This window comes from Cricetulus griseus (assembly GCF_003668045.3).
Source record: "Cricetulus griseus strain 17A/GY chromosome 1 unlocalized genomic scaffold, alternate assembly CriGri-PICRH-1.0 chr1_1, whole genome shotgun sequence".
In the NCBI taxonomy this organism is placed as follows: Eukaryota; Metazoa; Chordata; class Mammalia; order Rodentia; family Cricetidae; genus Cricetulus; species Cricetulus griseus.
Window position 1 is genome coordinate 185,897,836 of NW_023276807.1, and position 23,796 is coordinate 185,921,631.

The following is a 23,796-nucleotide window of genomic DNA, read 5'->3' on the forward strand; positions in this document are numbered from 1 at the left end:
TCTGCCCTACCCCTGATGTTTGCTGCCTCAGCTAGGCTTACCTAAAGAGAGGAAGACTGCAAACATGGGTCAAAACCTATGAAGCCAAAACAAAGCTTCCCTCCTTTAGGTGGGTTATCCTGGGTAGTCTGTCACAGTGACAGGAAGTTGACTAATGGGTGTCCTGAAAAGTAAAGTTTATTGAAACATTTAGGGAGGGAAAGGGCATATAGGGTCTTTATCCCAGCATTTCTTGCTGAGAACATACCCAAGAGAAGAAGTCAACAGGGACCTAGAAAGTTCTATGCACAAGTACTTTTATCTATGTGGCATTTATAAAAGAGAATGTTCAGCCGGTCCCAGTGACACAGACCTTTAAGCACTTGAGAGGCAGAGGCAGAGGCAGGCAGGTCTTTGAGAGTTTCAGGCCAGCCTGGTCTACAAAGTGAGTTCCAGCATGGCCAGGGCTATGCAGACAAACCCTGTCTCAAAAAACAAAACCAAACAAACAAACAGAAACCAAACAACAAAAAAGAGAACAATCAGGTGCAACTGCTGTGGCAATAATCATAATTACCACTTACACTATCAATGGAATGTTCAGCAGAAGGGATGGGATATATGGGGGTTGGGATACATGAAGGCAGTCCCAGTCCCATGGAGCTGCAACATGCAAGCACCCCAGCTCCGTGGCATCCTCCGGAAGACCACACATCATAACAAGAGAGAGTGCAGATGGAGTGCAGCAATGTGTACGACTGTATAAAATCCCCACATGTGATCAGGCTGGAAGAGAATGTGCCCATGGAATGTATTCTGCTGGGATGGTGTGATTAAGGAGCTTTATTTTTATACTAAATTGCCTTTGTCTCCCTCTTTAAAATGCAAATGTAATCATGTTACTTCCCTGCTTAGAATTCTGCAGGGGCTCCCGTCTTTCACAATAGCAGTTTTCAGTTCTTTTCCCACCACCAGAAGCACTTATCAAACAACATACAAGCCCCTTAGCAAGACATACTAAGTCCTCCCAAGTGAGACACGTGCCACCTAGCCAGTCTCATCACCTCATGAAACACCTGAAGCCTCTTCCTCCTGACCATGGACAACACAGAGAGGAGCTGTCCCTTTTGAAGCCCCCTTACTGTGGTTAGATTGTTAAATATCCCCTGAAGGCCTCGTGATTTCAAAGCCTTTGGTACTATTAGAAGTGGAACCTTTAAGAGGTAGCTATGTGACAGAAGTTGAGTCGCTAAAGGCACTCACTCACTTGAGATATTTGGACCCCAGTCTCCTCACCTCTCTTTCATCTTCTCTTCTATCACCATCCACTGTGTCACCACATCCAAAAGTGACAGAGCCAATGACCATGTATTAAAGCCTCTGAAACTGTGAGCCAAATAGATCTTTCCTCCTCAAAAGCTGATGGCCACAGGTATTTTGTTGCAGCAATGGAAATCTCCCCTAATGCTGTCTGAAGTACCCACACACAGAAAATCAAGCACAATTATGGATTCTAGATGATGGCAATGTGTCAGCACAGGTTGGTTATATTGTTTTGGGGGGAAGACTATAAATGAGGGCAAGAAATCTCTGTATCTCCCACTTAATCCTACTGTAAAGCTAAAAGCGCATTTAAAAATAAAGTTTATTGAATCTTTTTAGTGAAGATAGATTTTTTTTCATACAATCTATTCTGATGACAGATTTCTCTCCTCCTGGTCCCTCCCCACTACCTCACCTGCCTAAATCCACACCCTTACAGATTTTCTATGTAGAATATGTAATATTAACTTTGCAATGTTTATGTGAGTTAGATGTTTGGGTCAATGGCAGATAGAGTGATCTCTTAGTAAAGATTGGCTATTAATATTGGTGATGGTGGTGATAAAAACTCAGTAAGTGCTTACATTACTATGGTTTGGCTCTGGTCTGAGTGGTCCCCCAAAGGGTACAGTGTGGATAGTCCTGATCTTAAATGTGGTGTTACTGGGAAATGATGGAGCTTTCATGGAGGAAGGACTTAAGAAGGGAGACTTTAAATCATGGGAGGCTTTCCTGCAGAAGGGACATAGGATATCAGTCTCTCTCCCTCTAAATTCCTATTTGGCATCTTGAGCCCCCATCTCAACATGTGTTCCCACTATGGGGTACTGCTACCTGGCACCCTCATCAGAGGGCAAACCAATGGGGTGGCCCAATCTTGGACTTTGAGCTTCTAAACCTACAACCTTTTCTTTGTGAGTTAACTGTTTGGGATGTTACCTTGTAGTAGGACAAACTGACAGATATAAAGAGGGATGTGCTGGATTAGAAGCAAATTAGGATGTATGAACTTTGTATGGTTATCCTTATATAATCCAGAACACAGGAAAGTGTTTAATGAATGCTTGTTTGATATGTGAACGGGTGGGTAGATGGGTAGGTAGGTAGGCAGAGGGATGCATAGATGCTAACAACACTTCTCAAAAGCAAAGCCTCTATATTCCTAGAAGCTGCCTCCTTTCACAGTCATCTTTCCAGGGATTCCACACAAAGACCCCAGGTATCACCCCTACCTCCTTAGGATAACTTCCAAACTCCGCCTGCAGGGCCAGGACCCCCAGCTGCAGTAGTGTCTCATCGTTGCAATACAGCCTCTCTTCTAAAATGTCTTTCCGAAGCTGCAGGTAAAACTGATGCCTTGTCAGGCTGTGCCTAGCAAAGAAACACAGGAATAAAGACAGCTTGATCGGTAGGAGAGTGCTTCATGGGAGGGCTTCTCAGTATGGAAAAAATGGATACAACCCAGCAGAACCCAGAGAACAGAACCAAAGAAACTAGACTTCTCCATACACACCATGCCCCCTCCCCCAACACCCATAAGGATATAGTTTAAGCCATAAAACTGATATTCAGTTAAGTAGTGTCTCCAGTAAGCAACAGAAAGCAGAGACAGTGAGCTGACTTCTATTACATCAGAACCCCATGGACAGAAATTGACCTTTATATGTATTCTATCATTCTCCATGCCTCTACCTATCCATTACCCATAATGCCAGCCAGGTATAGACCCTTTAATGATCCTAGGAACGGGCTGTGACACTCACCGCAGCAGCCCATAGTGACTGACAAAGAACTTTATCCGCAGAAAGAGTGTCAAAGTGTCCATTGAACCTTTTGGGTGCTGTTCTCTCCAGCCTTCTGGGGCAACTTTGCACAATCTGGTGTCCTTGTCCAGGAAAAAAAACTCTTCACCTGAAATGGTAATAGTTTGGAGAAAGAATGGATAGGGAGTGCCCCACCCTCAAATTCATCCCTTAAGCTCTGCCCAGAGGGATGGGGTGTAAGCTGCATTGGTACAGGAGAAAGCAGAGGTCCCTTCAGTATCTGGTAACAAGGGACTCTTGCATGGGCCATAGGAACTGAGAGGAGACAAAGGAAAACAATCAAGAAGAAACATAATCACAAGCATCCTCCATATGCACAGTCTATGTCTGCAGATTCAACTAACCACATATTGAAATATTTGTTTTACATGTACTAAATATGTACAGACATTTCTGTCATTGTCTCCTCTACAGTGTGGCACTCACTTAGATAGTGTTCACATTTTAAGTGAGCACTCTAGAGACACATGGGAGTGCACAAAATACAGGTATACATCATTTCATTTCATATATGAACTTCTAGGGATTTGGGAGTCTGCTGGGTCCCAGAATTCAAGTCCCATGGATGCTGAGTGACAACTGTATTTATGATGAAGAACTGTCACTTAAAGTCTGCTTTCCAGCTGTCATCATACGACAAAGGAATGGAGTATGAAGTCCCTGCCATGTGCCAGGTCTTTCTGTATCAGTTGACAGTTGAACCATATTGCACCTCCCAGTCACAGACACATTACCTACTAAATGTCTGCATCCTCCTCCAACTCATGCAGTGAGCCCAAATGTCCAGATTAATGGCTCTCATAACCGAGTTTCTCTCTTCCTCTCCCATCCTTGCCCCTCCCCCTCTCCCTCCTCGTGTGTGTGTGTGTGTGTGTGTGTGTGTGTGTGTGTCTGTCTGTCTGTCTGTCCTCCTCTCCCTTTTCATTCTTTCTTTCTACAATATAAGGACTCAGTGAGAAGGATTTCCTTTGTGAGCCAGAAAGCAGATCCCTACCAAGAATAAAGTCAGCTGACAAAACTTTGATCTTAGACTTGAAGATTTCAACTTGGGGGGCGGGGAGAGCTAACTGTTTAAGACACCCAGCTATGGCACTTTGTTGGAGCAGCTCAAACTGAGCAAGTCAGAGATAAGAACTATCTCATCTGAAAGCTCGGGTCTTCAGCTCCAGCAGAGTTGATCCCCCAGCCAATCTAGATGAAGATTAGATCAGTCCAAACCACTGAACATATTGTCCCCATTGCTCTGCTCCCTTAAAAGCTGTTCTCAACCAGACTGAGCATCATCGGCCACTCCCAGGATTCCTGCAGGTCTGCTCCTCTCTGACACTCTGCATATCCCATGCTGTCTGATCCTGTGCTCCACCCTCCAGTCTCAGTGTGTAGGTCAGTGGCTTGTCTAGGGTGGACTCCCACCACAGCTAGAAGGTAGGGCTGTTAAATTAGCAACCAGCCTTTGCTTCCTGGGGAGGTATATGTGGAGAGGTAGGTATATGTCCAGGTACTTCTAATGGCCATTGCCCAACAACCCCAGCCCTCCATCCTTGCTGCTGAATCTGACTCCCTACACCATACTCACTTTCCCTTAAGATGGATTCTCTCCGATTGGTGGATAAGCTCCCAATGTAGTCTGGCTGGCAAACACTCCCAAGATAGTCTCTATCCAGATCCATGATTCCCCATGAGGCCCCTCCCTAAGCAGCTCCAAAAATCCAGGAATCATGCCCATAAGAAGGGTTTACAAGCATCTCCTTGATTTGAGGGTAGAGGTTTTACTCACCTAGATTTTACTTAGTTGTTCATTGAGTGTTTTGAGCATACATGTGCATGTTTGTGGGAGCATATATGTGGGAGCATTCATATGTATGTGCCTGTAGAGGACAATCTTGAATGTCATTACTCAAACACCATCCACCATTTTTATTGAGACAGGGACTCTAGGTGGCCTGGAACTCCCAGGTAGGTTATATTGGCAGGTCAGCAAGCCCCAGGGATCTGCCTGTCTCTGCCTCCCCAGCACTGGAATTACAACAACACATCATCACAGTGAGATTTCCTTTGTACATGAGTCCTGGGAATCAAACTCAAGTCTTCCTGCTTACCAGGCAAGCACTTTACCAACTGAGCTATCTCCCAAGCCTTGGCTTTTACTTGGATGATACATTTCTTATACAGAAGACAGAGACCATTACTGAAAGTCACTACTAGTCAAAATGCAGATAACAACTGACCATGGGACACCAAACCCCAACTAGTATATCTACAACACAACCCCTACACCTAAAGCTCCAGGATAGTGGTGGAAAAGGGAGTGGAAGGCTTGTGAGCCCTGAAAGTCTGCTATAAGATTGTGTCTTCTGGATGTGGCAGGAAAGCCACACCAATGACATCTAAACAAAATAACTTACTAAATAAGATTTGAATAGTGACAATTGGCATGCCAGTATGAATAGGGGAAATCTCACAGGGCTCTAACTCTAGACAAAAAGCTACAAGCAACTAATGACTGTTGAGAGTGAAAGGCGAATTAGTTTTCCCCAGAGATGAGCTCTCTAATCAATTACCCAATACCAAGTGTCATCCCTGAAAACATGTGTGTGTGTGTGTGTGTGTGTGTGTGTGTGTGTGTGTGTGTGTGTAACACTGAACGTGAAACAGACTCAGCAGGTTTGCATGTAACAATAATAATTAATGAATAAGAGGTCATGAATTTGAGAGATGGGGCATAGGTGGGGTTTGGAAGAGGAGTGGAAGGGGAGAAGTGATATAACTGTATTTTAATTAAAACATTTTTAAATAAAGTGATTTTAATAGCTTCTGATATACAGCAGGCACCTAAAAAGAATACAATTCTTCCTAAAAAGCACTTCCATTTGTATGTTAACCAAAGTTAGACTTCATTGATCATGACCTACATCGAAGTACAAAATGACTGTTCTATTTGGAAGTGGTGTCCTTGTGGTGGTGGTGGTGGGAGTGGGGTGTCTGATAAGAACTCTGGGAAGACAAAGACACTGCCACCAGCCCCACTGTGACACACTAAGAGCTCACAAGCCCCTCTTTAGAGGCTGGAGGATGAGGAATACCGAGACTCTAATACCTCACAGACAGGGCCTGGAGCTCAGACTGAAGTCCCATAAAATCTTTTCTCAGCCTCTTTCCCTCTGCACTTTAGATTGAGGCTGAGAACTCCATCTGCAGTATAGGAGTACTTTGAGGAGAGGAGATAAAAAGGCCTTTCATGAAAGAAAGACTTGGGAAAAAATGTTTGCAAACCATTCTCTCAGGAAAGATTAACGTGGATTCTTTGGGGCCAAGGTGCAAAATGCCAGTAGTTCCTTGGATAATTTACCAATGTTTTTATATCTGTTTGTCTTAACTTCAGAGCACTATAACTGATCAGACCCAGCAAGCCACAAACCCACATCCTACCCCATTCTCTCCTGACAATCTGTGCTCACCAAGGCACCCTCTCTGTGTTGAGCTAAGCAAAGTTCGATGTCCCAGGATCAAGCGGTTTTCCAGGAGGAAGAGTCCATGCACCCATGAACCTGGGCTCCCAGAAGCTCATGTCAGTAGTGTCCCCGGGAAATGCCTACCTTTCATATAAGCCAAACCAAAGTAGGTGGTCTCCCCAAGGTTGGTGAAGGACATGACAGCATTGAAGACAGCTCCTGCTGTGGACTCCATGTCACACTTCACCTCCAGACACTGTCCATTCAGCAAGACCACACAGAGGTCTCTGAGAGCCAAATAGGATTTCCCTTTTTTGGTCTGAAAACAATAATAACATCAATGCTCACAATTAAGAGGAGTCTAGGAGTCTTTAACTTGGGCTAGTCCCTAGGCTAAGCATGGCCCATGGATTACTTCATTTAAATGTCTAACTACCTATTAAGTGAATATAGTTTTGCTCCCTATTAACAGATGAGAAACTGAGGCTTAGGGACAATAAGGGACTCTTCCAGGGCTTCACAGTTGGAAAAAGGCAGAGAACCCAGGCCCAAGTATGAGCTCTCTGAAGAATCTATGAGGTCAGCAATGTGGGGAGGTAAGATCCATAACCCTCCTTCAGACTCATCCGTGAGTCATGCACCCCTGACTGAACCAGAGTGGGTTTCCTAGTGTTTATCTGCATTGTTCTGAGCTACAGAGAAGAGACACAAGGGGATAGGAACCTGGGAAAAGAAAGACACCATCCCAGGCTTCCCACAGCCCTGCCTTCAGAAGACCTAAGAGCCAAAAGGCAGCATTGCCAGGCAGGGTTGGCCAGACAAGCATCTTGGCTCTAGGAGAATGGAAAATGGGAAGGTCATCTTCCCAAATGTTCAACATTAGCTGAGAAACTCATGGCTCTAGGCTGGGTATGAACCATGAGGGCATGTACTTGACTGAGCTGGCAGCACAGCCATATAGTGCTCTCCCTCTGCCAGACCCTTTTCCTAAAATCCCCCATGCCTCTCTCCCTTCTTTGTCTCCTTAGAGCCACTTCCCTGGCTGAAGCAGCAATTTCCCCCCATCCTCACATATCATCCTCTACCCTCTTCCATCCTTATGTGTCTTCTCATTTTTTTTAAAGCACAAAGGGCTACCTGGCATGCTTTTCTATTACGCATTTGTCTCTCCTTCCTCCTCCTGCTAGACTGTAGGCGTCACAGGGAAAGGCATAGAGTGGAGCCTGGCAGAGTACCCAGCCTGTGGAGCTACTCCCGGCATCTGTGCTGAGTGGGGAGATGAAGGCTGAACTGAGATTAGGGGCAAGGACAAAACTGGAGGCCACAAGGAGCCCCTCTCATAGGGGAGAACGAGAGGCGGGAGTAGCATGGCCATGCACTGGCAGGGGTCTGGAGGGATGGGAGAGATGGGAGCAGATGAAGGGGATAGAAAGGAGGACGCTATTCTTTAAACAGCTTTGAGAAGGCAGAAACATGGGAGGGTGGTCATGAGAGAAGGGCCCAGAGCAGGGAGACTACCAAGATGTCCTCAGAGAAGACCCCAAGCAAAGTCCAGTCAGTTTTGAGTTTGTTTAGCCTGAGGATTCCTTCTCACCCCACCCAGGCTAAGCAGTAGTTACCACAATGGATCCAGGCAAATGTAGGGTCACCGGGGCCTCTCCAGCCAACAGGATGAACTCTGGTCTGGAGAACTGAGAAAAACACGCAGAATAAGCAAAAGTGGAAGGACCTTCCAGTTTTGGAGTTCATCTCCCTCTGTCTTCTGCAGTCCTTTGCATCATTAGAGGTTAACATTTGCACCGCAGTACATAATATTCATGGGTATCAAAAGCCTAAAACAAGCCTGTGCTCTCAGCTCTCATGAGGTTGAGGGATGAGATACACAGTAAAACCATCTCAAAAACAAAACTTAAAGAAAATCCAGCACTGAGGAGATCTTCAGTCGGTAAAGTGCCAAGTACAAGCATGAGGACCTGAGTTCAATCCCCCCAGAACTCAAATAAAAACCAGGCTTGGTGGTTTGCAACTATATCCCCAGCACTGGGGAAGTGAGGACAGGAGGCTTCCCCCCTGGGACTTTCTGGTCAAGCAGTCTAACCAAATTTGGTGAGTTCTAGATCCAATGAGAGACCCTGCCTCAAAAAAACAAGATGCCAAGCAATTGAGTACTACCCTGAAACTGCTCTCAACAAGCTAACTGATGTCAGCAGAGTTCTTCCTGCCTATGAAAAATCCACAGGAGGTATAAATAGACTGCAGGGGCCACCTCCTAACTGTATGAACTATTAGCTTGGCCTTCAAGGCTGGGCAAGTTGGTATGGCTGCTCTCTGGCCTCTCTTCCTCCACGTTTTCCCAATTGTAACACACACACCCACCCACACACACACACACACACACCAACAAGAAAGGAGACACTTCTTCCTAGCTAAGCCACCTTGCAATCTTATGCATGTCCCTGCATTTTGTCTGCCCACAAGGCCTCTTACAAGTGCACTCTGCCTTGTCATCTCTCTTACATGCCACACTGGGGTATTGTTTTACACACATGGCCTCAAACTTCAGGAGAGTAGGGCCTGAAACAAACCCCACATCCTAAAGAACATTTACTGTACAGCCAGTCCAGGGGTCAGAGATGGGGGCTGGATGATGCCTAGCTTCAAGTTACCAGGTTCAGATTTCTGTCAGCCCAGGGTCCCTGAGTGCAGAAGCCCTGCCTGTATTCTCCCACTGTGGTGCAGGTCCCAGCTGGAACCCCTCTGGACAGTGTCCTCCAGCTCCAGACCTCTTTGCTCACCTTTCCCTTTCTTTGTAGGAAATTCCTAGGAGAAGTTGCTGGCTGTGATTTTTCTGCTTCAGTCAAGAGCATAGGCCCAGAGTCACGCTGCAAACCCTCCTCACAGTCACAGGGACCAACACCTGCAAAAGTGCTGGCCAGGAATGAGGAAGGGTAAAGAACTTGATGATGCATCCATCCTGCAACAGATTCAGCTGCCACCCTGTGTTCCCACATCATGAGAAGTAACACAGAATCTTCTGTTGAGAAGCCAAGACCCTCAGAAGTTAAGTTCACCGGCTGGGGAACTACTTAAGGTGTAAGACCACATATACTCCCCACCACCACTACCACCATCCCAGGATTCTGACTCGGTGCTCACCATGACCCCAAAGTCCCAATATTCCATAAATAGATCATGGCTCTGACTTTGTTTTATTTTGGACATTCAACCCTTTTTGACAATAAATAGTCATGAACCACCTACTGATGCTTTGATCAACACAGGTCCTGTAGTACAATGAAGCTGGCAAACTCCAGTCACCTAGAGAGGCTGAAGCCATCACAGTATGCACACAATGTCATGTACTCAGGGGACCCTGTGGTAACAAACCCACTCCCCATGAGTGAAGCCTCTCCAGTCAGTGACTCAGCTGGTCACAGATGCAGAAGGTGGCCAGAGAGGCCAGGAATTCAGCAAGCCCCACTCATGAGTTCTGAATAACTGTAGCCAGTAGCCACTGTCTGGGAGTTGTTAGCAGGCAGGGTGTATCTAGAGATCACCGCTAAAACACCAATGCTCATGTTGTTCCATCTCTGAACCTGAATGGGACTCCCAGAAGACATGAGGTTCCTGACAAGATTGTTGCCAACAGACAACGCATGTCTTGGCTTTTCACTAATGTCATTTTCTGAAGATAGGGCTTCTCATCACTAGTCAGCAAAGAATCAGGGTGTGTAGACTCCCACACCAAGTTCACAGTGCTCAGGAGCAGGAGACTCACCCATTAACGAAGCTGAAACGACTGTGTGCTGTGGTGCTCCAGTGTTGCTCCAAGGAATTCTGTGCCTCTGTGCTTCTCTCTGAAACTAACCAAACAGTATGGTTGGTGTGTAGGGATGGTGCAAATAAACAGGTTGGCTTTGTACAGTAAGCAGCCCAGTGAGTGGATACCACCACAACTGGTCAGCTGTGTGCCCTTGGTGAAATTACTAAACATCTCTGAGTCTATTCTCACACGGCAAATGGAAATGACAGTCACAACACTAGGGAGATAAGAAGAATGTGAGAGGGGAGGGCAAGCCTAATGACAAAAGGCACAGCAGTTCATTGATTTAGAAACAACAATCAACAACTTTAAATAAAAATAAGCAAGTAAGATTAGGCTTGGTGGTGTGCACCTGTGATCTCATACTCGGGAGACAGGAGGATCAGAGTTCTAGGCTGTGTTGTGAGATTCTGTTTCAAAATGAATTAAGTAAATGCATAGGGTGTGATGGTTAAAACTGATCAGTATGACAAGGTTTGGAATCAAGCTTCTGGACACGTCTTGAGAGACATCTTAGATCGGCTTAATTGAGATGAGAAGATAAGCCCTGTGAGTCCATGGGCTGGGTTCCCAACCTGAACGAAGAGAAGCAAGCGAGCTGAGCACCAGCATTCATCTCTCTCTGCTTCCTCACTGCCGAGGCCATGTGACCAGCTGCCTGTCACTCCCCACATCACGCCTTCCTACGTTGTGGACTGTATCCTCACACTGTGAACAAAACCAAATCCTGCCTCCTTCGGCTGCTTTTGTCTGTTATTACTTCATTGCAACAAGAAAAGGAGCTAATACGTAACTCAAGTTCAGATAGCTGAGAAGCAGGTAAAGACATATTTGAAGGGTAATGTAAAAGCCACTCTTTCAGCATACCTACAGTAAAAATTTAAAAAGTCTTTTATGAGTTATTTGCTTGTCATTCCACTTACAAGGTCATTTTTAAAACCTTTTTCTGTTTGGGGGCTGGAAAGATGTCTTGGTGGTAAAAGCACTGGCTACCTTTCTGGGGGCCATTAGTTCAATTTCCAGCACCTGCATGGGGGTCCATAACCATCTGAAACTCCAGTTCCAGGAGATCTGATGCCCTCTTCTGGCCTCCACAGGCATCAGGCCAGTACATGGTACATAGACAAAACACTGATACATAAAATAAAACAAAACCTTTTCCTTGCTTTTTCTAACTTGTTCTCATCAATTTGGACAACTAGACTCCAATTTAGACCGCTAATATTATAATTAACTCTATTCAACTTTAGTAGGCACAACGACCGTAGGTCCAGGCTATTAGCACTTCCTGGGAGAATAGCGCTCTCATGGGAATTCTCTGTGTATATAGCAAGGATGTCCATATTCAGGGCAGGAGACAATGGACTGGTCCCTTTGAGTACCCTCTATCTATATAGGACCTCTCACCTCTTTGAGGCTGCAGACCATCAGAGGCTCGAGCTCCAGGGCTCTCACTGCCAGCCTGATGCAGCTTGCTCCTGAGAAAGTGGCTTCTGCTCTGCCGCTCACAGGTGCCTTCCTCTACAACTCTTCTCTCCACCTGAGTGAGGATTGGTGGACTCACATATCAGCAACCAGGTCAGACAAGTGCATTGATACCAAACACATGTAAGCTGCCTGTCAGGAGCATCTGCTAGACAAGTTCTCTATCATGGAGCCCCTGAATTTTTTTATTTAATTTCCTTTTAATTAAAATTTGGCTAATTTAAATTCCAATAGGCACACACAGCTCATGGCTCCCAGTGGGAAAGATGGATTCCATAACTGACCTCGGAAATGGTACCCAGCACCAAGCCCACCAGCCGACTGATGTGGAGACTGGCAGGGGCTGGGTACACAGCCACTTCTTCCTGATGAACCCGACAGGCTTCCAGAACTGCCTGCAGTGGCCGCCGTCTTCGAGGCTGGTCTTCGCACATGGCCAACAGGAGGGAGTGCATGGGCTCTCGAAGCTGCAGGGGCTGCAGAGCACACATTGGTGAGAAGTGTGGCCAGGTAGAATGGCTGCTGCAGGGCACCAAGGCCTACATGCCCTGGAGACTCCAGGAAATACACTCATCACTACTAGAACTCATTTGCTTCTTCTAGAACAGACATTTGATTTGTCATTGAGGCAAGCAATGGTTCCTACATCTACTGTGCATGCTACTCCCTACTCTGAGCCATCCAATGCAAGCTCAGTGAGCTGATGGAAAGCCTGTGCCAGACATCATAGACCTTGACCTGGGCCAAATGCTTGGCTGCACTAGTGGTCACACACACACACCAACCACTGGTGTGTAGCCTGGTGCTTCCTACAGTTATCTAGTGGAGGAGGGAAGTTATCTCATGAGAACTTCCCCAGGAACATGAGACCTGTAAGTTGAAGGGGCTTTTCATACTGAGCCATAAGCAACAGGCAAGGGCTCAGTCACAGTCACCATTGGTAGGACTCTATGCTACACAGACATCAAGCCAAAGAAAAAATAGTCTTGTACAAGCACTCCCTTCATGCTCTCAGAGAGCCTGCCTTCACAGCAACCAGGCCACTGTGTCAGGTATTTACACGGCTCCCTAGAGGCCACTGTGTCCAACACAGTTGCTCTTCATCCTCATTGCCTTAAAGATCACAGTTCCGCACAAACGTTACTACTTAAAGAGCAAGAACAGCTGAAGACAATGAGGGTTTGACCTCAGGAAGCACAGGACCCCACGAGTATACAGACAGAAGCCTGATCTCTCCAAGACCTTTATCATAAAGGGATGTTGAATTTTGTCAAAGGCTTTTTCAGCATCTAGTGAGATGATCATGTGGTTTTTCTTTTTCAGTTTGTTTATATGATGGATTACACTGATGGATTTTCAAATTCCTAGGAGGAAGCCAACTTGATCATGGTGGATGATTTCTCTGATGTGTTTTTGGATTTGATTTGCCAGTATTTTGTTGAATATTTTTGCATCTATGTTCATGAGGGATATTGGTCTATAGTTCTCTTTCTTAGTTGTGTCTTTGTGTGGCTTGGGTACCAAGGTAATTGTAGCCTCAGAAAAAGAGCTTGACAATGTCCCTTCTACTGCTATTGTGTGGAACAGTTTGAGGAGTATTGGTATTAGCTCTCCTTTGTATTCCTGCTATAATATTGCACTGAAACCATCTGGCCCTGAGCTTTTTTTGTTGTTGTTGTTGGTGGTGGTGGTCGACTTTAGATGACTGCTTCTATTTCATTAGGGGTTATAGGTCTGTTTAAATTGCTTCTCTGTTCTTGATTTAATTTTGTTAAGTGGTATCTACCCAGAAAATTGTCCATTTCTTTAGATTTTCGAATTTTGTGGAGTACAGGTTTTCAAAGTATGACCTGATGATTCTCTGGATTTCCTCAGTGTCCGTTGTTATGTCTCCCTTTTCATTTCTGATTTTGTTAATTAGCATGCTCTCTCTCTGCCTTTTGGTTGGCTTGGATAAAGGTTTGTCTATCTTGTTGACTTTCTCAACATTTCATTGAGTCTTTGCAATGTTTTCCTAGTTTCTACTTAATTGATTTCAGCCCTCAGTTTGATTATTTCCTGGTGTCTACTCCTCCGGGGCAAGTTCACTTCCTTTTGTTCTAGAGTTTCAGTTGCGCTGTTAATTCTCTAGTGTGACTATTCTCCAGTTTCTTCATGTGGGCACTTAGTGCTGTGAACTTTCCTCTTAGCACTGCTTTCAAAGTGTCCCATAAGTTTGAGTATGTTGTGTGTTCATTCTCATTAAATTCTAGGAAGTCTTTCATTTCTTTTTTTATTTCTTCCTTGACCCAGGAATGGTGCAATTGTGCATTATTCAATTTCCATTAGTTTGTAGGGTTTCTGCAATTTGTATTGTTGCATTCTAACTTTAAAGCATGGTGGTCTGATAAGATACAAGATATTCCAATTTTTTTGTATATGTTGAGGTTTGCTATGTTGCTGAGTATGTGGTCAATTTTAGAGAAGGTTCCATATGGCACTGGGAACAAGATATATTCTTTTGTATTTGGATGGAATGTTCTATAGATGTATGTTAATCCCAATTGGGTCATAACTTCTGTAAGTTATTTTGTGTCTTTGTTAAGTTTCTGTCTGGTGGTCCTATCTAGTTGGTGAGAGCAGGGTGTTGAAGTCTCCTACTATAAGTGTGTGAGGTTTTATGTGTGATTTGAGCTTTAGTAATGTTTCTTTTACAAATGTGGGTGCCTTTGTATTTGGGGCATAGATGTTCCGGATTGATATTTCATTTTGAAGGACTTTTCCTGTGATGAGTATGAAGTGACCTTCTTCATCTCTTTTGATTGATTTTAGTTTGAAGTCTAATTTGTTAGATATTAGGGTAGCTAAACCAGCTTGTTTCTTGGGTCCATTTGATTGGAAAATCTTTTCCCAACCCTTTACTCTGAGGTATCATCTGTCTTTGAAGTTGAGATGTGTTTCTTGTATGCAGCAGAAGAATGAATTCTGTCTTCCTATCCATTCTGTTAGCCTGTATCTTTTTATAGGCAAGTTAAGACCATTAGAATTGAATGATATTAATGACCATTGATTGTTGATTCTTGTTTGTTTTGGATTTGTTGTTGGTGGTGTTATTATGTGTGGATTTCCCCTTTTTTATTTTTAGTGTTTGGTAAAGTGGGATTATCCATTGCCTATGGTTTTTTGACCATAGTTATCTTCGTTGGGTTGGAGTTTTCCTTCTAGTAATTTCTGTAGGGCTGGATTTGTATAATATATATTGCTTAAATCTGGTTTTGTCATGGAATATCTTGTTTTCTCCATCTATAGTGATTGAAATCTTTGCTGGATACAGTAGTCTGGGCTAGCATCCATGTTCCCTTAGCATTTGTAGAATTTCTATCCAGGATCTTCTGGCTTTCAAAGTTTCCATTGAGAAGCCAGATGTAATTCAGATAGGTCTGCCCTTATATGTTACTTGGCCTTTTTCTTTTGCCACTCTTAATATTTTCTCTTTATTCTGTAAGTTTGGTGTTTTGATTATTATGTGGTGAGTGGACTTCTTTTTGTGGTCCAATCTATTTGGTGTTCTGTAAGCTTTTTGTACTTTCATAGGCATATCCTTCTTTAGGCTGGGTAAGTTGTCTTCTATGATTTTGTTGAATATGTTTTCTGTACCTTTGAGCTGAATTTCTTCACCTTTTTCTATACCTATTATTCTTAGGTTTGGTCTTTTCATGGTGTCCCATATTTCCTGGATATTTTGTGTTAGGGACTTGTTGGACTTGAGATTTTCTTTGGTCAATAACTGTATATCCTCTAGTAAGTCTTCAACACCTGAGATTGTCGCTTCCATCTCTTGGTTTCTATTAGTTATACTTACATCATTGGTTCCTGATCGTTTACACAGCTTTTCTATTTCCAGCATCCCCTCATTCTGTGTTTTCTTTATTGCGTCTAATTCTGCTTTCAAACTGTGAACTGTTTGAATTATTTCCTTCATTGTTTGGTTGTTTTTTCTTGGCTTTCTTTAGATTCTTTTAGAGATTTGTTTATTTCTTGAATTTTTTGGCTTGTCTTTTCCTCCATTTCATGTAATTTTTTGCTTGTTTTTTCTTCTATTTCTTTAAGGGATTTTCTTGTTTCCTCTTTAAAGGTCTCTATCATCTTCGTAAGATAATTTTTAAGGTCCATCTCTTCTTCATCCTCTACATTGGGCCTTTCAGTTCTTGTTGGTGTGGTGTCCCTAGATCATATTGGCCTTTCTGTTGTTGAGTGTGTTCTTATTCTGTCTTCTTCCCATCCCTTCTTCCAGTGGGTGCAGGTAGCGTCTCTCCCTCTCTTCTAGTCCCCTCAAGCAAAGAGTGGAGGGCAGAGGAGGGACCAAGAGTGAGGTGTGTCCAGACTCAGGGTGGGCCTTCCTGTCTGGGAAGGTCCACTCTTGTCAAGGGGCAGGCTCGGGAAGAAGGAGGAGTTTATGGGGGGGGGGGGGTTTGGGGCCAGAGGAGAGCCCAGACTCACCTCAGGAGGCAGGCAGCCAAGAAAAATTTTTTAGAAAAGTAAAAAAAATAGAAAAAAACAAAAGGAATTAATTAAAAAATAAAAAAGAAGCGACGAAGACAAAATGAGGAAGGAAGGGAGGGAGGAAGAGAGGGTATTGGTGAGAGGAGAGGGAGGGTCCCGTGGCCAGGTTCAGCAATGATTCTATAGCCATAGCTTTTAAAGGATTCTTATAATGTCAAATGAAAATAGGTGCGCGCGCGCACACACACACACACACACACACACACACACACACACACACACACAGGCACATACACCAATGTATGTATTCACACCTGCATGCACTCATCAGTAGAATTGTGCAACATGCTTTGCTCCATAAAGCTGCTGTGTTTGAAGCTGGCCAGTCAGTAACAAGCTAGTGTGAAACCTCTTCCAGAGGAGACATTTTATCTCAGTCACTGAGCACAGAATCCTTTTCTCCGGCAGCAGTTCACTTCAGGAAGGGTTGATTCTAAAAGCACTGGAGAGAATACATAAACAACTGTCTTTATCGTATATGAAATCCTCTAGCTTGCTATTTCCTGTGGTCAGAGAGGACAAATGAATCTTGTCTGGACTGACAATCCCAACTTGGGTCTGCTTGGAGTGTGAGGAGATGCTGAGGTTGTTTATCCACTCAAGGGAACGAACTGTGTAACTGGTTGGCAATACCTATGTAAGACTTAGCACAGAAGGGAGGTGACACCACACTGGATGCATGTGGTCCTGCCTAGGGGAGAGCTACTCAGCTAGTCCAGAGGGATGACCTGCTAATACGTGAGTCATTCTTGTTTACACACCTGGTTTGGTGGAACACGAAACCCTGCTGACCAGTAGAGAGTCATCCCTAAGGAATAGACATGCATCTGCCCAAGAGAAAAGCACATGATTAGAAGTCAGGCATGGGGGCTCCACAGTCCTGCAAGTGAAGCATGGTACAGTTTCCACAGCAAGAGGTGGAAATCTGGCTAGCCCAGCACCATCTGTACCTCCTTAACCTTTGCTGCCTCCCACGCTGCAGGCTAGAATTTTGTTTGCTAGCAGTAACCAAGACTCCCAGTTTGGTGAAAACTAAGAGAGAACATCTGTTACGGTGCTTCCGGAAGGAGAAAAAAAGAAACTTTTGCTTTATTGAAAAAAACATCATGTGACTGATCCCACACTTGCCCTGTTGTTTCTACCTTTGAAACCATATGATATGTGGAGTCATAGCAGCCATCTTGCAACCATGTGGAAATATGCACAGGGACTACAATAGAAATATATACCCTGAATCCTTGTTGATATCATTGAGTTGCTGCTACCCATACCTTAAGTACCAAATGACTAACTGTGGCTCTGGCTGTTGTATTTCAGGCTTTCTGTTTCTTGTAACCATAGCCATCCGTACACTGCATGATATGCGTCAGTCTTTCTGGAAAGCCCTGTATCTCATCAGAAAATAACACAGTGTGACAGGAAGAGCATGGTCCATCTTCTCTGAAGCTCTGTGATTTTTAGAGTGTTCTGCCCAAACCCTCACAAAGATGGAGTGCAGAGCACTTAGGGTGGTCATTATTGTCAGGCCAAGCCCTATTATAAGCTTCGGGCTTATTTAAATGTATTTGGTCTTCACCACAACCCTCTGAGTCAAGTTTTTAATTGTCCCATTCTAGATAAGAGGAAACTATAGCAAAGGGAAGCTATAGGATTTACCTAAATAAGACCCAAACATGGGATTGAACCCAAGCAAGCCTGGAGCTGATGCCCTGAGCACCATAGCTGTGGCCTCCAGATGGATTAATGTATTTTGTTGATGCTGGGGACTTACATTGTAGGAGAAAAAGACCATATTCTTGAAGATCCTTCTCAGGAAAATACTTTTGGAACTGTGCAAGAGAAGCCCCTGAAGTAACAAACCGTGTGTCAAACCCGTGGTTACTGAGTGCTGCCTGGCACTTTCCTGGTGTCCTCCAGAGCTTGCTGGGAAGGCTTTGCCCTCCCCGGGGTAGTTTGGGGAGAGCACATAGAGTGCCTTGGAGCAGGTCTGGCCAGTCCTTTGCCTTAACATCCAGGGCTAGAGAAAATCCAGCCCCCCTGTGTTAGACTCCCCCTGTGTTAGACTACGAACACAGGTGATCACAGGTCCCACATCAAGGAGATGAGGAGTGAATCAAGTATCACCTGTGTCTGAAAATCACTGTCTTTATTTATCTGAAATTGCATCCCTATAACCCAGCCCCACCCCCAGACCCGGTTAGAGAAAGTTCCTAAACTGCATCTGCATAACTGCAGTGACCTTGGGCAGAATTGGGATGGCATCCTGGACACAGCCGGAGGTACCACTCACACCCAGGACTCTCCATGGATTCCAAGGCTCTGTCCAAAAAATGTTCTGGGGACCAAGCTGAGCCCAGTTGGCTCCATTCCAAACCCTAAATTCAGCCTACTGGGAGACACACAAAAAGCCAGGAAGAAGGTTTCTGAAGGCAGCTCCTGGCTCTCTGAGCAAGAATACCAACGGCCTGCTTGGAGGATGAGGTGAGATAAGGCTCCTCAAGGTACTCCCAGCCAGATACTTGCCCACATCTGATACCTGTACCTGGTCTAGACTTGGGCATGGCGCTGAGTGCACTAGTTAGAGTACTTGATGTTAGTCTCAGAATGCAGCTACGGCTTGGAAAGGGTCCTAAATATAGCCCCTGTTGGGACCTCTATGCTCCTGACTTCCTAGATACCCCTCACAACCTTCTGCCAAGTTGGGTAAAGAGAAAATGGGTGTAGTGAATGGAAGGGGGCTATGGTTCATCAGAGCTGTTCGTGTGTAGCAGATCAAGAGACCAGGTGGCCCTGTCTGCGTCTTCCTAAGGGGACTGAGGACACTGCCTTCAGCCCCTCCTGGAGGCACTCCAGAGGCCAGCCAGAATTGAGGGTTAAGCAGCCTACCAAACAGTTTCAGGATCGGTTTGAACTCAGCCCCACTCCACACTGGTTCTCTGTGACTCAGACCCGCTATTTTATTCTTTTCTAGGTAGCCTCTTAGTAACACACCTGCCCAATTCTGGGCTCAGCCTCTTCCAGACTTAGAATTCCCTAGGGCCTGACACTTCTGTATGGAGGAGTAAGCAGCAGGAGCTGGATTTTCTCTGGCTCTGGATATTAAGGCAAAGGATTGGCCAGACCTCCCCCAAGGCACTCTATGAAAGCCTAACTACCCTGGGGAGGGTGAAGCCTTCCCAGCAAGTGCTGGAGGACACCAGGAAAGTTCCCAGCAGTACTCATTATCTATCTCAGCTCTAAAAAGCACAGGCAAGGACTGGATATCAAAGCTTCATTTTGAAGCTATAAATAAACCCAGGGCAATGAGAGTGAGGAGAAAGAGAGAAAAGAAACCAAGATAGATGTGGCACACAAAATCACCATGCTGCCACAGAGCCCAACAGGATGGATGGCACACATGGCCCCCTAGATCTCAGACGGGATCTCCAATCAGTGTGCAGAGATTGTACATTTTTTACTCCATCCATTGGGGGAAAGAAGAGAGAGAGTTTACCCTGTCAGTTCCTCCCTCTTGCTCACCACTGGTTAGGGCTAGTCCCTATAGGCAACTATCCCTTTTCCACTCCCCAGCATTTGCATATCACATTGGTGTGTCCTTGTAGAAAGCCAGAGCTCAGAGTCAGTGTGGCATGTTCACTGAGTCAAGAACAGAACAGGTGGGGCACAAGGCTAGAGATGCAGATGGAGGAGTCTGAGAAGCAGCCATCTCCATCTCACCAAGAGGCCCAGTCACTCCTCCAGGCATCTCACAGCTGGGAAGGTGTGCAGGCCTGGGGAACAGAAGCCATTGCAATGGGTACTCCAAGTTTCTATTGCTATGGTATAATTTGGAGCTACATGGACCCTGATGAACCAAACATGGAAACCATACAGGCCCTGAACTCTTCTCAGAGACCAAAGGAAAGCAGCAGCATTCCAAGGTGGTCTTTGGAGGAGCATGACCCTAGATCTGCAGGTCCCCCATGAAAAACCAAGCAAGATGAGCTGTGCCCACCCAGCACCATGAAGCATTCTGACACTGAGTTCTTCTTTGTTAAAACTGAAAATACTGGAACACATTGCTGTTCAGAAGGAAAACATTTTTCCATTGAGGAAATCTAGAAGTCTCCACTGATGCTGTCATCCAGCATAAAGCTCTATCTATCTATCTATCTATCTATCTATCTATCTATCTATCTATCTATCTCTGTCTCTTCTTCTTCTTCTTCTTCTTCTTCTTCTTCTTCTTCTTCTTCTTCTTCTTCTTCTTCTTCTTCTTCCTCTCCCTCTCCCCTTTCCTCCATCCCCCTCTCCCTCTCTCTCATCACTAAACAAATTTCTGCATCTCACATGAGTGCCATCTTTTCTCATGTCCACTCTTCACTGACATTTATTTTGTTTCTACTTCATGGATGACGTCAACAGTATACTACCAAGCACCTCTGCAGCTTAAGCCACCTGAACCTGCCTGAGGGTAAACACCTATGGAAGACTGGCTAGAACATTCAGAAGGTTCTTGCTTCATGTTGCCAGTGGCCACATTATGAAGACCATGTGCCCACAGTGTTCCCAACACACACACACACACACACACACACACACACACACACTATATATATATATATATATATATATATATATATATAGTGCATATGCCCATGCACACATATGTAGAGGCCAAAGACTGACAGCTGGGTGCCTTCCTTTTTCATGTCCACTTTTTGAGATCTCTTACTGGGACTGGAGCTTGCCAGTTGAATAAACTAGCTGGCTAGCTAGGCCCTGGAACCCTCTCTCCAGCTTTCTGCGAGCACTTTAACCACTGAGCCTTCTCCCCAGGCCCCAACACTGCTTCTGATGCTGGTAAAGCTTAAGCTACAAAGTTCTATTTATCTTGCTTGACTTACTGACTGACTGACTGAGAAACTTGGGCTAAGTGAGGGTAAACTGCCTTCTCCAAGAGCTAGTAAATTTCTGGCAAGGAAATCTCTCAAAGAGCATGCTCTAAGCTTCAGAATTGGGGCTGGGCAGGGAGTTTGGGGTATCTCCCCAAGAAAAGGCTTTCCCCGGGTACTGGATGCAGGATGCCACACATCCCACCTGTGATGCTTCAGGTTGCTCAACCTCATTTGGTCCCTGTAGCAGTTCAGGAGCCTTGAATGGTGCAGCCTCTATGTGAGAAACGTGATCCTGGAAAGAAAGACTTCCAGATGCAGAAAGCAGAAGTGACCAGGGGCACACCACATAGTCTGAGGAATCTGGAAATGAGGCAAAGATGGGATATAAGAACAGGACCACTGTGCCAAACAGCACTTGTTCTAGGATTGATTCTGACCCAGGCCTATATGGGCACAGAGCACAATAAATTCCACCCAACCCATAGAAATGTGTATTACAAAAGGTAGTTGTAACTGTGGCTAAGAATTTAGCACCTGCATCTGAATCTATGGAGGACCTGAGAATTTTAAAGCAAAAAGGTCAAAAAAGGTCACGACCAGCTGGAAATTGATGCAGAACTGATTTCATCGCAGCAGGGTCAGGGCCTAAGTAAGGCAGATGTTCATGGCACAGATCTATAATAGTTAATCAGATCCCCCAGGGCAGGAGAGAGGAGTGAGAGCTCGGGAGGAAGAGAAGCTAAGGCATAGGTGTGCATTCTCCCTCCATTGGCTGACGCTGGGACTCAGTACCCAGCAGAGCCCATGTGCTCTCACATGCCTTTATCCATGCACTGCAGCTGCTAAGTAGAAGGCTTCTGAGTCAATACCTAAGTGTAGGCTCTCTGTGTTTGTTTACCTCACCTGCTGACTAAACATGGCACAGCTCCAAATCACCTTTCCATCCAGGCTCCTTTAAACATCTCTGCTGTCAGCACTATGAACATTCTTCTCAGAATGTTCCTCTCAGGAATCAGGGGCTCTCCTACTATGTCTGGGAGCCAATGGTATGAACAGAAAATGACCAGGCAGGGGCATCTCTATCCTGGACTCAGCTGCAGCATATGAAAGACCTTGGATACCTCACAGGCCTCACCCTGTGACCACTTTGTCATGGACCTGTCCACAAAGATGCTGCAGGCTCCAGTCTTCCTGCCCATGCACCATCAGCCTGTTCACCTGAGCGTGCCCACATTCCAAGGGTCACCCTAACTTCCACGCCCTCTGAGTCATCACCTGACCATTGCCTCTGCTTCACCTGAACCATGACTGTAGACTACCTCTGGCCAGGTCATCTGGGGACCTTCATCATCATGAACTACAAGCACAGATCCTCCATCAGGATAAAACCCAACCCAAGGAGGACCTGTCCTTGGCTTTAGGGTTCCAGATAGGATTTTCTTACATCTTCATTATCTCCGCAACACAGGTTAGTGATTTTCATGTTAACCTCCCTTGTTTAGACCACAGTATAGGTTCTGCCTTCTGATGGGACAGAATGGCACAGCATCTGACCGATGGAGTGTGGGGACAGCCCGGGTGTTGGGAGAGGCCTATGTTGCTAAAGCTGGTCTCTCTGTAAGCACCAGCAAGTCCAAACAGAAGCACACACAGCCTTGGTTGTATGGCACAGGCCTTGGAGACAGGACACCCCTCAGCAGCCGCTGGATGGGGACTATTTGCTCTCTTGTTCTAAAAGCTGAGAGTTGATCACAGATGGAGAAGCATCCAGAAGGAAGTTTGTTTAAGAAACTTTCCTTTCAATTTCCTAGGATCTAGTTGCCCCAAATACTGTCTTACCATTACGGAGGTCTTCCAGGAGCCGCTCAGCAGCCAGTGACAAGAGGGACCAGATTTCCTCTTCAGACAGAGCTTCACCCCTGACCTGCAGGGCACTGGCAAGTGTCACAGAAGCTGCACTCATGCCTGTGAAGACAGAGTTCCGCAGTGCCTGGGAATGAATGCTCCATCACTCCAGCTATTTGGCTCAACCCGCTCTCATAGCCTGCACCTCCAAGGCACAGGACTGCACCTGGCTGGGCAGGTTGGTCGCTTCTCAGTGAATGAGCAAATAAATGGATCAATCAGCTATCAGATGAAAGGTTGAAGAAATGGGTGAAAGACAAATGACATGTAGCAAGTACCCTGCCTCCAGCAGAGCTCACTACACCAGGGAGCGCTCAGTGTCTGCTCTTCATCTCTGTCTGCAAAACCAGATTGACAACCATTTTAGTCTGGGACACATGAGTATGCCTTTAGTTGTTAGCTGTCACTGGGAGCTGGCTGCAGTGCCAGAGCAGGCCCTTCTGTCAGCTCTTGCTTGCAGAACAAGTGATAATTCCCCTAAGAGAACAAGAACCCAAATTTCAGAGCAAGGACACACAGGAAGCTGGAGAAGGTGCCACCGCCAGGAGGGCGGCTCTCTTTCCTTCCAGTAGGTTCTTTTGAACCAA

The 23,796-nt window shown here is 45.4% G+C and overlaps 1 protein-coding gene across 1 annotated transcript in view; it reads right to left on the minus strand.

Annotated features, from left to right (window-relative positions):
- Window positions 1–23,267, minus strand: part of LOC100758229 (FERM and PDZ domain-containing protein 2) — a 65,418-nt gene extending 42,151 nt beyond the window's left edge. The window contains exons 1-9 of the mRNA XM_035453069.1: window positions 23,144–23,267; window positions 21,507–21,664; window positions 12,170–12,361; window positions 11,808–11,940; window positions 9,373–9,611; window positions 8,197–8,268; window positions 6,722–6,896; window positions 3,066–3,213; window positions 2,535–2,673 (exon numbers count right to left, since the gene is read on the minus strand). Of these exons, the coding sequence (XP_035308960.1) occupies window positions 2,535–2,673; window positions 3,066–3,213; window positions 6,722–6,896; window positions 8,197–8,268; window positions 9,373–9,611; window positions 11,808–11,940; window positions 12,170–12,361; window positions 21,507–21,664; window positions 23,144–23,267 (1,380 nt within the window). The remainder of the gene's footprint in view (window positions 1–2,534; window positions 2,674–3,065; window positions 3,214–6,721; window positions 6,897–8,196; window positions 8,269–9,372; window positions 9,612–11,807; window positions 11,941–12,169; window positions 12,362–21,506; window positions 21,665–23,143) is intronic.
- Between the last annotated feature and the right edge of the window lie 529 nt (window positions 23,268–23,796).